At 46.3% G+C, this 16,490-nt stretch overlaps 1 protein-coding gene across 1 annotated transcript; it reads right to left on the reverse strand.

Annotated features, from left to right (window-relative positions):
• Positions 1-1,681: 1,681 nt before the first annotated feature.
• Positions 1,682-12,313, reverse strand: TM4SF1 (transmembrane 4 L six family member 1). The gene is made up of 5 exons (XM_038752055.1): positions 12,033-12,313; positions 9,923-10,012; positions 9,410-9,555; positions 5,255-5,435; positions 1,682-2,871 (listed from the first exon to the last, which is right to left on the reverse strand). The coding sequence occupies exons 1-5, from the start codon at positions 12,207-12,209 to the stop codon at positions 2,857-2,859; spliced, it is 609 nt and encodes a 202-aa protein (XP_038607983.1). The 5' UTR covers positions 12,210-12,313; the 3' UTR covers positions 1,682-2,856.
• Between the last annotated feature and the right edge of the window lie 4,177 nt (positions 12,314-16,490).

Here is a 16,490-nt window from a genome sequence, read left to right on the forward strand (position 1 = left end):
CCCAGGCCTGCATGGGTCAACCTGTCAGCCTGGCGCGTCACCCCGCCCTGCTTCAGTCTCTAAATGTTCATTTCCTAGAGAGTGTGTGTGTGTGTGTCTCCATTTTTATTACCCTGTGTGTGTATGTTGGTTCACCTGCCTGGCCCTGTCTGTGTCTGTGTTGTTCATTTTTTTCCCAGCTCTTCAAAGGAGAAGCCAGCAACCTGGCAACTTCCATTGCCCCTGGGTTGGGGGCTGGAGGAGGTTAGGAAAGATATTGTTGGGATGGTGAGTAGACAGAATGGGCCCCTGGAAAAGGACTTTACTGGGGTAATTGAAGATGGACACTGCAGTGGAGGGGTGGGACAAGAGTCATAGCTCCCCAGTACAGCAAAACCCACCACAGGCTGCTTGCTGACAAGCTAACCAGCTAGAAACACCTTCAGGCATTTCTTACTGGAAATCTTCTCACTGTGCCACGATCTTGCCTGTCTCGCCACCAACCCCTGGCCCATGTCCTACCTCTGGCCTGGAACATCCTCCCTCCTCAAATCCTACAGACAATTACTCTCCCCCACTTACTGAAGGCACATCTCCTCTAAGAGGCCTTCCCAGACCGAGCCCCACTATTCCTCATCTCCCACTCCCTTCTGCGTCATCCTGACTTGCTCCCTTTGCTCTTCCCCCATCTCTCCACCCCACAGCACTTATGTATATATCAGTAAATTTATTTATTTATATTGATGTCTCTTTATTTGTACTGATGTCTGTCTCTCCACCTCTAGACTGTAAGCTCATTGTGGGCAGAGACTGTTACTTTTTGTTGTAGTATTGTACTTTCCCAAGTGCTTAGAACAGTGCTCTACACACCGTAAGCACTCAATAAATATGATTTAATCTTTGAGGGGAGGCGATTTGGCAGGAAAAGAAATTTTCCACAGTGAGCTGGGAAAGCAGAAGGAAAGTCTCACAGGGAAATAAAGTTCAGAAAATGAATAAGCCACTGAGGGAGAGAGGGGAGGGGCTAGGATAAGGAAAGGTTTCGAGACCATGGGAGAGAGACCGAGAAACTTTCTTGAGTCAGTTTCTCATTTCCAACACACCCAGGAGTTTGAAGTGGGATTTAGAAATCACTTTTCCCTAGTAAACTGGTGACTCATGTCCTACTGAGTCTCACCAGAAAGAGCTTCTTGGAGTCACATATCACACATTCACCTCCCAGCTTCCAGCATCTTCTGGAGGAGGGAGGAGAAAGATGGTTTTTGGGTTTTCCAAAGCACCCCATAGGTTGAAAGGAGGTGGGAGAAAGGGAGGGAACTCCAGACCCAGTGTGGGGCTGGCAAAGGCATACAGCATGGGTTTTTTGGCCTGGACACCAAAGGACTCTGGGAGTTCTTGGCCCAGCCCATCTTGCCCCAGGAGCCAGGCAGGATGTGTCAAGGCTTATGATTCGGCTTCCTCATCACCAGGGGAGGAGAGCTGGAGAAAACAGTACAACAATAGGAAAGGAAACAAGGAAGAATGTAAGCTCACTATGGCAGTGAACACTTCTACCATCTCTGTTGTATTCTCCCAAGTGCTTAGTACAGTGACCTGCACAAAGTAAGAGCTCAATAAATACCATTAATTAATTGAAGAAGAGGAGAGGAAATGGAAGGAAAACTGAGACCTTCAGGCCAAGCAACAGAAAACACCTAATATGGAGATTTTGGTTTTCTTCATTTATTCTATTTTGTACAAAATGTATTTGAGATTATCCTTCATTTATTTTTCTTCCCACTCTGTTTTTTTTTCATCTGTTTCTTTCAGTTTCCCTCTCCTTTGCCTTTGGTTCTGCCTTCCCCAGCCTACCGTGTCAGCTCCATCCAGTTAGGGGACTAGAAGACCCGGGAATTTCCAAACAGATTAGGGAAGCCAGCCAGCACCATCATGGGTGTGGAAATCCAGTTTTCCATCTGTTGGTGGGCACTCCCTCCTCTGGCTGACTCCAGACAGTCCCTGCCAAGGAGGAAGGGAAGGAGGCAGGAGGGGGAAAGAGTGGAATTCACCAAACTTCCAAGGCCAGGGTTGATGACAGTCTGGAGATAGCGCAGCGTTGGACTCGTTTACCAGCCCCTGTGGACTCTTCAACCTTCAGACCAGTGCAGAAGGACCACCAGAGATGCCCAGAAGCAGAACTGGCCAAGCAGGAGGAGGCCCAGGTGGGCCAGAGCTGGGGGGCAGAGGTAGGGTGTGGGGAGGGCCTCTGGAGTGGGCCTGAAGGTGGGGCATATGTGTCAGTGAAGGAAAGATTGCTCCAAGATCCTTTCACTCCCTTTCCTGTTTTGCACCTTAGATGGAAGCCCCAACAGCCATCTCTCTGCATTCCCTTTTCCCTCCCCTGCTCCACTATGGGGATCCTGGCTGATAATAAGACTCCCATTCTGTCCAGCAGTCGGGCACCGACCTATACCAGCCCTCGGGGTCACCCACATGTCCCCCTCGGGGGGAAGCCAGCAGAATCATGCGAATGAGAAACATCATGCCAACAGAGAAGATGGCAACTTGCGTTGTCAAGAAAACAGGCTTGGGTCCTTTGGAACATCATCTTCATCCCAGAAGCGGTCACCGGGATTCAACCTTCCCTCTGCTCTGCCCAAGGGCACCTCTGTTTCCGCAGAAGAGGCCCCCCACGATGGGCAGGGCTGGGCCTCTCTGCCGGGGAAGAAATTCCATCAGCTCCATTGTTCCAGCCTCTCGCCCAGAGTAAAAACGCGCTCTTATCTATCCAGGTTTACACAAACAGAGCATATATGGTACACTAATACAAAGTTTTACAAAATATATAAATTACAGTCAATGACAGGCACCTTCACCCTCCATCCAGGGATGCTTCTCTCAGCAGTCATATTGCTGGGGAGAAAAGAAAACATGCTTGAAGTTAGGGAAAGTTTACCTCAGGGCCCTAAGTGGCTGTGGTACAGACATAAGCCAGTGGCTTTCTAGACTAATTGAGGGAGCTTGGTCTGCCCCCGGACAGTCTGTTTGGGAAGGATACCAGCTGACCTGAAACTCAGAGGGTGTGTGCTCTCAAAACATTTGCCCAATGTTTCATAATCAGATGGGGCCTGGGAGGCCCTACCTCATCCCGAGAAGCCACTTGGGCCTGGAAAACAGAGTTCATGAAAACTGGGGATATCAACAATCTCAGCTTGTTTATGTTTCAGTTTGAACCCTAGGAGCCAGGAGGACTCGTAAACAAATACGGGATTGCTGTAAAGTTTCACTGAAGGAGCCGGGGGCACAGAAGGGGTGAGCCATGGAGTTTCAGGCTGGTCCTTGGGTACCCCACTTATTCCCTTCCAGTGTAGTAATAATAATAAAAATAATAATATAAGAAGCAGCATGGAAAGAACATGGGCCTGGGATCAGAGAACCTGGATTCTAATCCTGGCTCTGCTAATTGCTTACTGTGTGACCTTGGGCAAATCACTTAACTTCTCTGTCCCTCAGTTTCCTCAAATGTAAAATGAGGAATAAATCCTCCTCCCTCCTACTTAGACTGTGAGAACCATATGGGGCAGGGATTGTGTCCAACCTGATAAACTTGTATCTGTCCCAGAACTTAGGGCAGTGCTTGATACACAGTAAGTGCTTTAACAAATACCATAAAACAATAATCAATTGTATTTATTGAGCATTAATTGTGTGCAGAGCACTATACGAACTGCTTGGGAGAGTGCAATATAGCAATATAACACACATTTGCTGCCTACAATGAGTTTATTATTATTATTCTTACTACTATTACTAATAATAATAATGGTAATTATTAAGCACTCACAATGTGCCAGGCAGTGTACTAAATTCTGGGGTGGATAGAATTAATCAGTTTGGGCATAGTCATAGTCAGAGAAGCAGCGTAGCTCAGTGGAAAGAGCCCGGGCTTAGGAGTCAGAGGTCATGGGTTCAAATCCTGGTTTCGCCATTTGTCAGCTGTGTGACTTTGGGCAAGTCACTTCACTTCTCTGTGCCTCAGTTACCTCATCTGTAAAATGGGGATTAAGACTGTGAGCCCCCCGTGGGACAACCTGATCACCTTGTATCCTCCCCAGCGCTTAGAACAGTGCTTTGCACATAGTAAGCGCTTAACAAATGCCATCATCATTATTATTATAGCCCTTGTCCCACGGGAGAAGGGGGAACAGGAATTGAACGCCCATTTTACAGATGAGGAAACTGAGGCCCAGAGAAGTGAAATGACTTCCCCAAGGTCATGCAGAAGACAAGTGGCAGAGCCAGGATTAGTACCCAGGTCCTTCTAATTCCCAGGCCCATCCTTCTTCCACTAGGCCACACTGTTTCTCCAGGTACTTTGTGCAAGCCATTCTCAGCATAAGGCTCAAACCTATGGGTACAGCCTAACCATCCTCAACATCATCTTTGAACTACAAGCTCTCAGTACAGTGCTCTGCACACAGTAAGCACTCAATAAATACAGTTGAATGAATGAATGAATGAATGAATACAGGATCTACCTGTTCTTAGAGTAAAACAAGGGGAGGATTGGGTCAGCTACTGCTCCACACCTTACAGGAAAGGCGCAAACCCCTCCTGCAAAACCTACACACCTCAGCGCAGACACTGTAAAACTGGTTATTACCCACGTGGCTCAGGGGAAAGAGCACCGGCTTTGGAGTCAGAGGTCATGGGTTCAAATCCCGGTTCCTCCAACTGTCAGCTGTGTGACTTTGGGCAAGTTACTTCACTTCTCTGGTCCTCAGTTCCCTCATCTGTAAAATGGGGATTAATACTGTGAGCCCCCCGTGGGACAACCTGATCACCTTGTAACCTCCCCAGTGCTTAGAACGGTGCTTTGCACATAGTAAGCGCTTAATAAATACCATCATTACTATTATTATTATTACCCTTATTATAATGGCAGCTGACCTGACTTGTTGGATTAGTGTTGGTGAGAGTCGGTTTGAACCTCCACAGATATGTCCAGGCAGGTATATTAGGATGGGGTTTGGCTTGTGAAATTCTAGATTACTCACACATGGTACCCGGGGTGTTCTGGGAGTCCTGGCTCATCCCAGGAGGTGGGGTGTGTCACAGGAAGGTGACTACTAACTCAGTCCAGAGGCTGCTGCATAGACTCCCAGAGCACAAACAGGTGCTAACTCAACTGCAATGGGTCAGGGAATGGAGCTTTATGAATGACGCAAGCAAGGGGGTCTGTTAGGAAGACAAAGCAGAACAGCCATGAGGTGGACACAGTGGAGAAAGTGCCTACCTGCTGACGAGAGCAGCAGAATCCGCATATTCCTCCAAGGACACCGTTGATGACTTGAAGGAGACACAGGATGAATTCAATTCCTCCAAGGGCCAGCAAGATGGAGAACAGAGTCACGTTCCACTGCACCACGTTTCTGGGCTCGATGCAATCCCCCCAGGTGGAATGGTCCATCAGGTAACTGTTGAGGGTAAAAATAGCCATTTACAACAATGTGAGGGGTGAATGGAGGACTGTTTCCTAGCGGGCTTCATTTCCATCTCTCTTTCTGTCAACCTATCTCTCATGCCTCCCTTCTGCCTGGGACTGCCTCCCCCTTCAAATCCAGCAGACCACCACTCTTCCCAACTTCGAAGAGCTTCTGAAATCACATCTCCAGGATGCCTTCCCTGATTAATCATTCATCTCCCCAACATATTTCCCCTTCTCCTCCCACTTCAGTATTTAGTATCTTCTAGGACCCCGGGTAGCACTTATCTACCCATCTTTAAATCCTGATGCTTCCCTCTAACTGCAGTTTATTTCAGTGCCTGCCTCCCCTATAGATTGTAAACTCCTAGAGGGCAGGAATTGTGTCTACTAACTCTCTATTATACTCTCCAAGGCACTTAGTACAGTGGTCTGCACAGAGTCAGCCCTCATTAAATACTATTAATTGATGGATCGATCGATTGACCGAGCCTGGAAAACTGTGCAAAACATCACAGCCTACAGAAGCATCAAGTCATCATCATCGTCGCTGATGGATTTTATTGAGTGCTTTAGAGGACTGTACTAAGCACTTGGGAGAGAACAAAACAACAGAGTTGGTAGACATGATCTCTGCTTACAAAGAGCTTACAGTCTAGAGGGAAAGACAGGCATTAATAAAAATAAATCATGAGCCTTTTTACCCTTTTAACCCCCTATTTTGAGTTGGTGGTCGAACAGTAGGTTCCTAGGTGTGGAAGACGTTATGCAAAGCTATGGACAAAGGAGCTGAATCAATAATCTCTGGCTCTCAGATTGCTGCCTATGTTTTTTTCCTTTGATGGAATCAATCAAAAGGGTTTTTTTTGAGCACTTACTGTGTGCAGGAAACTGTACTAAGTGATTGGGAGAGCACAATACAACTGAGTTGATAGACACATTCCCTACCCACGATGAGACATCTCTTCCCTGAAATGGGTAGCATTTAATTTAATGGGTGAAGAACCAATCTATGATTGCTTGGAGCTTTCAACTAGAGTTCTTGAAGTTTCATTTCAGGTTTCTCCCCCGCACAACCCATCAGCCTGTCAATTCTCCAAGACAGAAGCTCTGCCCTCCCATGAGAATTGCTAGTCCAAGCTCCCTGCCCAAGGTCCAATTAATCAATATCAGTGACGAGGATGATTGAGAGAGTCCCTGAAAAGTCTCATAGTTACATTTAACTTTTTGAAAAAATAAAATGTCTGGGTCTCTTTTTGGCAAATATAATAATGAAGCCCAGAAGTCATAGTTGGCAAGCAGTTGAAAGCCCTGGCAACATTAGGGTAATGCAATCATCAGATGGTATTTATTGAGTCTTACTGTGTGCAGAGCACTGTATCAAGCATTGGGGAGAGTACAAATCAACAGAGTTGGTAGACTTTATCCCTGCCCACAAGGAGTTTACAGTTTAGAGTTACAATCCAGTTACCCAGCGCTTTGAACGGTGGTTGGTACATAGTAAGCGCTTAACAGATACAATTATTATTATTATTTCCCTACAGAGGGGCAGAGCCTCATCCGCAAATCAACTCAACATGTTTGTGGGGTGTGTTTCTTCTCCGACGCAGGCATTTTGGAAGGAATTCCTGCCCTGATCTTATCAGGCAAAAACTTCCATCAAGGAATGTTTTTGTTATTTCTTTAAATATTGTGGTGGCTTCATTTAAAAGAAATGCAGAAAGGCATCTCTAGGGGCAGTTTCCACCAGACCCCTGCCTCCGTCCACAACAGAACCTTCCGAAAGCCAGCTGGTCTCCTTGGCCTTAACCCTATATGTGCCGAGGACCTGCAGAATGGGACTTTTGAATGATTAATAAGAAGGGGGGGTGGAGTCTAAGATGATAGACTTCCTTCCTTAGACCAGTTGGGCAAAATCCTATCAAATTATGCTGATATTGGTCTTGCCCAGATCCCGTTTCTGAACACCTACTGCAAGATCTCCTAGCTGTCCAAGCAGCATGGCACGAGCCTGGGAGTCAGGGTTCTGGGTTCTAATCCCAGCTCTGCAACTTGCCTGCTGTGTGATCTTGGACAAATGACTTGGCTTCCCTCTGGCTCAGTTTGCTCCTCTGAGAAATGGGGATTAAATTCCTGTTCTCCTTTTTTAGATTGTGAACCCCCTGTGGGACAGGGACTGTGTCCAACCTACTTATCTTGTATGTACCCTACTGCTTAGCACAAGTCTTGAACCACGGTAAGTGCTTAACAAGTACCACAGATATTCTTATTATTCTAGGCTTCCTTTGCTTGACCACACCCAGAGAAGCAGCGTGGCTCAGTGGAAAGAGCGCGGACTTGGGAGTTAGAGGTCATGGGTTCTAATCCCAGCTCCACCACTAATCAGCTATGTGACTTTGGGCAAGTCACTTAATTTCTCTGTGCCTCAGTTACCTCATCTGGAAAATGGGGATTAAGACTGTGAGCCCCATGTGGGACAACCTGATTACCTTGTTTCTCCCCAGTGCTTAGAGCAGTGTGCGGCACATAGTAAGCACTTAACAAATACCAAAATTATTATTATTATTATTATTACTTAACACTTTTGCTTTGTTGGGGCTTCTTAGGGCCCCCCAAATCTTTCAGATCTTGGTCTTATATAAAAGGGAGTATTCCACTTCCCATTAAGGTTTGCACTTGGTTTTTCAAAGAAAGGTCTAAATTCCTTCTTCTAACTTCCTTTCCTGGCAGGGCGAAGATGTCCAAAGATACAATCTGAGCACCCATGGTGCTCTCTGAGCTAAGCAGGTTTGTTGTGACAAGCAAGCAAGACTTTGTGGAGTTCAACCTCCCTTTTTCAGAGTGAGATACCAATTCAAATCAGGTTGACTCCAGGCTAGAAGCCTATCTGCTTTCATGTAGAAAGCACAAGTAGCAGAAGCACAAGTTGACATCCCCCTTAGATGAACCCCCTTTTGGGAAAAAGCTCTGGGGTTCAGGAGGCTTGACTGGGGAAAGGGAGCAACAGTGCTTTGTATATAGTAAGTGCTAACAAATACCATTACTATTATTATTATTTAGCACTGGAAAAAAGCAACTAGTCCAAGCAATAGTTATACCCCATCCAAATACTATGAAACGGTTTGATCCAAGCCAGTTTTTCAAACCCACATTCTGATCCAGAGCTGATGATTTACTCTCCAGTGATCTGTACTGTTTTACTGTTGCTTGGGTTGTGGCACCTGACAGACCGACTGTTGCTCCTAGCAATGTGGGGGAATTAGAACAGTCATAAACGACTTCTGGACTCTCAGCTTCTCCTGGGCTCAGACAAAAAAACTTTTGAATAAAAAGCTGGACTTATTTGGGACTCAAAAGAGTCACCGGAAACCCAAGCCTCTGCATGACACTTTTTTTTAATGGTATTTGTTAAGCGCTTAACATGTGCCAGGCACTGTACTAAGCACTGGGATAGAGGCAAGCTAATCAGGTTGAATGTAGTCTATAACCCACATGGGGATCACAGACTTAACCCCCTAGCCCCATCTTTACAGATGAGGTCACTGAGACACAGAGAAGTTAAATGACTTGCCTAAGGTCACACATAAGATGGAGCCAGAATTAGAACCCAGGTCCCCCTGTCTCCCAGGCCTGTGCTCACTCCACTAGGCCATGCTGCTTCTCACTAGGCCGTGCTGGTTTTCATTAACGGGATCATGAATGTTGACTTGGCTTTCTTGCTCTTCCCCATCTTCCCTTGGCTAAAAGTTGAAGAAATCTGTCAGGTGCTTAAGGCACCTCCATGGATGGCTGATGGGATGCACTTTTAAAATGTCTTCTTTCAAAAGAGGCCCCTCTTTTGTTTGGATTTAGCCCTCTCACCCGCCCCTAGGATGCCAGGCTACTGAACGTCAGGGATACAGTTGTTTAAGAAATACCAAGAGTGTGGACAAGAATATGTTGTCTGCCTTGGAGCAGATTACATACTTTCCATCGGTGTCAGCGAAGGTGTAATTCCACTGACCACTGAGGTCAAGGCATTTTGGGCCTTCGGCTAAGCCCAGGGCGGCCACGATGATGCAGTATCCGGACCCAGCTAGTCCAATAAGGGCTGCCAGCACCGAGGAGAGCATCTGGGGAAAGAAGATAAGCGGGACGAATGGTCAATCATTCCTAGTCAATCAATTAGTCAATCAGTCAATCCTAGTCAATCAGTCTGCTAGCCTGTGAGCCCACTGTTGGGTAGGGACCGTCTCTATATGTTGCCAACTTGTACTTCCCAAGCGCTTAGTACAGTGTTCTGCACACAGTAAGCACTCAGAAAATACGATTGAATGAATGAATTAATAATATTTATTGAGTGCTTACTGTGTACAGAGCACTGTACTAAGCACTTGCAGGAGTACAACACAAGTTGGTAGACACGTTCCCTGACCGCAGTGAGTAGTCCCGCTTCAGAAGCCATGCAGGGAGTTTGGGAGCAAGGGAGAGAAAACTTACCGCACAGCTCTTCCCACAGTTGTCATGGCCGCAGCAGCCGCAGCAGTCTTCATGTTCCAGCCCAATGAACACCGCCGCTGGGAGAAACATCTAGAGAGGAAAGAGCAAACCATATACCCTTTATCCTTTTATCCCACAGCTCTTATGATAAATGAGTGAATATGGCCAATGTGTCAAGTAGTCCGGAAACATTTCTTATTCTTTACTGCCTGAGACCTCCAGATGAAAAAAAACTCAAACTCAAGGGAAACAGTATCATCTCTAGGGAAGAAGTGGAAAAACTAGTGGAAGAACCACAGACCTGGGAGTCAGCGGTAGTGTGTTCTAATCCCCACTCAGCAATATGTCTGCTGTGAGACCTTGGGTAAACCACTTCACTTCTCAGTGCCTTGAGCTAATTCATCTGTAAAGTGGGGATTAAGACTGTAAGTCCCACGTGGGACAGGGACTGTGTCCAAACTGTTTATCTTGTATCTACCCCAGAGCTTAGAACACATAGTAAGTGCTGAATAAATACCATTATTATTATTATTAAGCACGGCAATGTGGTCTGGTCTCAACCCCACTGGAGCAGGCATCTAGGGATGTAATCTAGGGAATTAAATTTAGCACGTTGGACACAAACAGAGAGTGTCTCATGAGCAACTGGGCTGACTCCTGGGGCACTGTTACTTTATACGCACCTAGGAGGTGGAGTGGTCTGGTTTCTTGGGAAAAAAAAAATGGGAAAATTTCTGGGTTGGGAGGAGCTGATGGACAGGAAACCTAAGCAGCTCTGCTTTATATATCCAGGTGGGAATCCAAATAATAATCCAAAGTATCCAAAGTCAGAATCGCACGGCAATCTTTGCCACTCCGCCATTCATGGCAGGGCTAAGGTAAGGCTATCTTCCAGCCAGAAAGCCCAGTTAATAACCGAACAACCCCAGTGGGGCCAGGGTACCAGATTTCAGGTTTTTCATTTCTAATCTTTCTGCCTACTAAGATTTTCTGACAGCATTCCCAAGAGAAGTCTTCAAAAGCCAGGACTGACCATTCAGTACGTTTCAGTTCTCTGCAAAAAATTCCTTAGTTGAATGAATGGTGGCAGGAGTCCTCCCCATGAACCACACCCCAGTAAAGCCGTCAAGTGTCACCAGGGCTTATTCAAGTATTAATCTGAAGCAGGCTTCTAATGCTTTCTGAGCCAATGTGTAACATCACATCTGCTCCCAAGTCTGATGGACAAGCCGCAGTTAACTTAGGCTGCATTATTCAATGATTCCCACCCATGTCAGGCAAAAACAGCTAATGACTACCGGCTCTCAAACCTCTGAAAGAACCCTTCAAACCTGGAACCACAGCTGAGTTTAGAACTCCCTTCAACTTTGAACCAACCCAGCAACGCTAGAGCTGGTGAACCTGAGAATCTTTCTGGCCAGAGAGGAGCAGTTCTGTGGAAACCTGCTTTGGAAAATGAGAACCAAGAAACAGGATTTCTTCATGGGACTCAGCACAATGCACTCCTTGAACAACTCCTGTACCCTCGAGGTAGGCAGAGACAGCATTTCCAGGTACAGTGCTCAGCGTTTAGTACAGTGCCTGACACATAGTAAGTACTAAACAAATACCATAAAAGAAGGTGCACGCTCTATCATCATTATAGAGAAGCAAAATGGGTTAGTGGAAAGAGCCTGGGACTAGTAGTTGGAGGACCTGGTTCTAATCTTGGCTCTGTCATATACCTGCTGTGTGGCCTCAGGCAAGTCACTTAAGTTCTCTGTGCCTCATTTCCCTCAGTACCTGTTTTTCCTCCTACTTATACTGGAGCCCCTGTGGAACCTGATCATCTTCTATCCATCCCAATGCTTAGTACAGTGCTTGGCACATAATAAGTGCTCAACAAATACCACAATTGTCATCATCATCAATGGTATTTATTGAGTGCTTACTGCGTGTAGAGCACTGTACTTACTAAGCACTTGGGAGAGTACAATGCAACAGTTTGTAGATGTGTTCACAGGCCACAGTGACCTTAGTCTAGAGAGGGAGACATACTTTAATATAAAGTTCTAGACTTCCGCTTTGAATTAAAAAAAAACAATAGCAAGAGGGTTTAAGTTGTACTCACCAACAGCCCTCCTCCTACAATTCCAGAAAAATACCAGACGAATCGGCTAAGATGGTCTTCGGTTGCGTACTTGGTCTCTCCATTGGGAAAGTAAAGCAAAATATTAGCTACGATGCAGAGGATGGCCAGACTGACCAAAGAGTGGCCAATGCAACGGGCGCACTTTCCGTAACACATTGTAACCCTCACGCTCTCTCTCAGGATTGATCTCTACCCGTCAGGGCTTCCCAGAGTCTGGTGTGCTCTGTGCCCTTCCTGAGGAAAAATGAAAAAAAAACAAGGCACAGTCCATGCCAGTAACTTCTTAAATACTCCCAACTTCTTAGTCACCAGGGTGAGGAGAAGCCTGACTCCCTTGGTCCTGATTGGACAGCTGGGTTCAGGATAAGGGGGAGGAGAAGGAGGAGGAGGCAATGTCAAACCTCTCATGAAATACTTTTCGACAATAATAAGCGAAACCCAGGGATGGGAAGTGAGAGATTGGCTTCCAGCCTGAACGTCATTAGGGAAACAACAGAGCCTGTGATTAATCCTTAACAATAGAGCCAAACAACTCTACCTTAGCAAGCTCTTACTGGAATACAAGCAGAGGGAATCCTGTTCCAGCTTCAGGGGAACTGGTATGAGTGAGCATGAAGGGTTAACCTCTCTGGGGTTTGAAACCCAGCCCAATTTTGGGAATTTTCCAGCTGGGCTTGGCCCTCGATTTCCACCCTGGCCTCTCAGTTTCTATCTGTAATTAAGGCTTTTTTAACCACTGGCTCCTTCCCTTCATCTGCGAACTGAAGCAGCGAAGATTGCAGGCTTTGGGAGCCCTAGAGGGTTGTGAAGGAAGTCGCATGGCATAATGGATAGAGCACGGTCCTGGGAGTCAGAAGGCCATGGGTTCTAATCCTGGCTTCACCACTTGTCTGCTGTGTGGCCTTAGACAAGTCACTTCACTTCTCTGTGCCTCAGTTACCTCATCTGGAAAATAGGGACGAAGACTGTGAGCCCCATGTGGGACAAACTGATTAACTTGCATCTACCCCAGTACATAAGTGCTTAAAAATACTATTATTATCATTAATAATAATAAAACAGGCTACAGCATGCAGACGTTGGTGAAGGGGATCCAGGGACATCTATTCCTGGGGAAAAATTGGCCCTTCCATGTCATTGGGCTCCAAGCTTTTTTCTGTCTGCCCCTTTTCTTCAGCTGCTCAGAGAGCTAAGGAGTGGGGCTGAAGGTATGGGGGCTGGGAATGCCTGTGCCCAGAAAGGAGAGGGTGGGGAGAGCGTCACAAGCTGGTACAGTCAGAGGGAGGGGGCTCGTCTGGTGGAGCTGGCGACTGAAAGCTTCTGAGTCTTTCTGGGAAGGGAGGAGAGGGAGGGGGTGGAGTGAGGCTGGAGGAGGGTACTTAGGGAATGCCCAAGAGGAGAAGAGGGAAGACACACCTCCCCAGTTCAATCAGTCAATCCATAAATTGTATTTATTGAGAGCTTACCGGCTGCAAAGTTCTGTACTAAGTGCTTGCGGGAGTACAACAGAGTTGGTAGACATGTTCCCTGCCCACAGTGAGCTTACAGTCTAGAGAGGGAGACAGTTTAGAATGATAATAATTATAACTACGGAATTTGTTAAATGCTTACTTTGTGCCAAGCACTCTTCTAAGCACTTGGGTTGATATAAGCAGTGTGAAGCAGCGTGGCTCAGTGGAAAGAGCACGGACTTTGGAGTCAGAGGTCATAGGTTCAAATCCCGGCTCCACCAACTGTCAGCTGTGTGACTTTGGACAAGTCACTTAACTTCTCTGTGACTCAGTTACCTCCTCTGTAAAATGGGGACTTAAACTGTGAGCCCCTCGTGGGACAACCTGATCAACTTGTAACCTCCCCAGCGCTTAGAACAGTGCTTTGCACATAGTAAGCACTTAACAAATACCATCATTATTATTATTATATAAGGTAATCGGGTTGGACACAGTCCCTGGGGCTCATAGTCTTAAGCCTCATTTTACAAATGAGGGAATTGAAACAGAGAATTTAAGTGACTTGCCCCAGGTCACACAGCAGACAGGTGGTGGAGCAAGGATTAGAACCCAGGTCCTCTGACTCTCAAGCCTGTGCTCTTGCCACTAGGCCATGCTGCTTCTCCCTGGAAATGCCTCAATGAAGGTCATGATTTAGCCCCACTGCACAACGGACAGAAATCCAAGCAGGATGGGACTCTGTGGGTGTGTCAAGTTAAGGGTACTAGCAAGGGTGTGTCAGGTCAAGGGGACAGGTCAAGAAGTTCCCCATACTGGGCTCACAGAGAAGCAGCGTGGCTCAGTGGAAAGAGCATGGACTTTGGAGTCAGAGGTCATGGGTTCAAATCCCGGCCCCACACTTATCAGCTGTGTGACTTTGGGCAAGTCACTTAACTTCTCCTCAATTCTCTCATCTGTAAAATGAGGATAAAGACTGTGAGCCCCATGTGGGACAACCTGATCACCTTGTAACCTCCCCAGTACTTAGAACAGTGCTTTGCACATAGTAAGCGCTTAATAAATGCCATTATTATTATTATCATAACTGGTATTTAATCCCCATTGTACAGATGTGGAAACTGTGTAAAGAGCATAAACCTGGGAATCAGAGGAGGTGGGTTTTAATCCTGGTTTCATCACTTGCCTTCTCTGTGATCTTGGGCATACCACTTCATTTCTCTGAGCCTAATTTTCCTCATCTATAAAATGGGGATTCAATACCTGTTCTCCCTCTAGAACTGTGAGCACCATGTGGGACAGGGACTGTGTCTGACCTGATTAACTTGGATCTATCCCAGCACTTCGAAAAGTGCTTGGTACATAATAATAATAATAATGGCATTTGTTAAGCACTTACTATATGCAAAGCACTGTTCTAAGCACTGGGGAGGATATAAGGTGATTAGGTTGTCCCAAGGGGGGCTCACAGTCTTAATCCCCATTTTACAGATGAGGTAACTGAGGCACAGAGAAGTTAAGTGACTTGCCCAAAGTCACACAGCTGACAAGTGGTGGAGCCGGGATTAGAACCCATGACTTCTGACTCCCAAGTCCATGCTCTTTCCACTGAGCCAAACACATTTCCTCCATAGGAGGAGATAGTCAGCATTTAACAAATACCACAGTTGCAATGAGTATTGTTATTATTATTATTATGCCATCGCACCCAGCTATAGGAGATAGATAAATCAAGATCACTCTTACCACAAACAGAGGACTAGAGTTTCCTTGTCCATAATGCTTCTGGAGAAGGAGGACTGAACACAATAAATGCTCAATAAATAAATACCAATGATTAATTGTTTGATCAGGATGCAAAGAGATTCTCCAGAACAGTGAGTAAAATGTTACTCATTTGGGGAAATGGATAGGTATATATTTGCCGGGAACATTTTTGTACAGCTCTTCATGAAGCATGGGGATGGAATAAATGGCCCTTGAAAGCCCCTTCAGCAACTCAAATGCAACATAGCAGAGGACCACTGATAATACCTAGCTAGCAGCAAGATACTGACAGGCAGACTTGCAGGTTACAGTTCAGCCTTTCCCACCAGATTTTCCCATAGGAGTAGATCCTCACTGTCAGGAGCTTCTCATTTGAAAATGAAGGATAACCAAATTAATTCCTTGCCACCTGGCTGATTTTGGACTCCATCATATTTACCTTCTGCCCTTCCAGTCAATCATTGTTATTAACTGAGCACTTACTGTGTGCAGAGAGCACTGTTCTAAGCACTTAGGGGAGAAAAATGCAAGAGGCAATAGACACGGTCCCTGCCCACAAGGGGCTTATAGTCTATAGGGGGAAACAGACATTAATATATAATTTAGAGATATGTGCGTGTGATCCTTCCAGTCCCCGAGAAGTAAGTTTCATATGCAAAATGTGAGGAAAGTTTCAGGACAATGAGGAACGCAGCAACTTTGTGATCATCTCCCCGGCAGCACAAAACCTACAGGATGTTGTAGACGCTTAGTGAGGAAAGATAGGCTGTCTCCTACAGCAGGGTGGGCAAGTCCCCAGGGTAGAACGTCTAGGGAGAGAAGCTCATGGGTACTGGTGGGGTCCTGGATGACATCACTAGGTGGTGGGACTAGGGGCCGACTGCTCCTGGGAACTGGTGAGGTCCTGGATGGTATCACTAGGGGATGGAATTAAGGGTCCCCTGTTCCTGAAAAAGAGTGAAAAATGTAGATTCCCCCACCAGGAAAAAGCCCGACTGCATTATGGAGTAGCCTACCACAAGGAAGGAAGCAGATAAAGTGCCTAATGAGGGGCCTCAGACTCTGTGGGATGAGCAGAAACAGACTCCACATTAAGCTACCACCAGGGCAATGTCCTCCTTTTGGTCTCTGGCAGAGAATGCTGGTGACCCTCCCCATCCCCATCCCTCGTCTTCCCTCTCACTCTTCCCTTGGACCTTGGAGACTTCCCATCCCACGTGGC

This window comes from Tachyglossus aculeatus, chromosome 1 (genome assembly GCF_015852505.1).
Source record: "Tachyglossus aculeatus isolate mTacAcu1 chromosome 1, mTacAcu1.pri, whole genome shotgun sequence".
Classification (NCBI taxonomy): domain Eukaryota; kingdom Metazoa; phylum Chordata; class Mammalia; order Monotremata; family Tachyglossidae; genus Tachyglossus; species Tachyglossus aculeatus.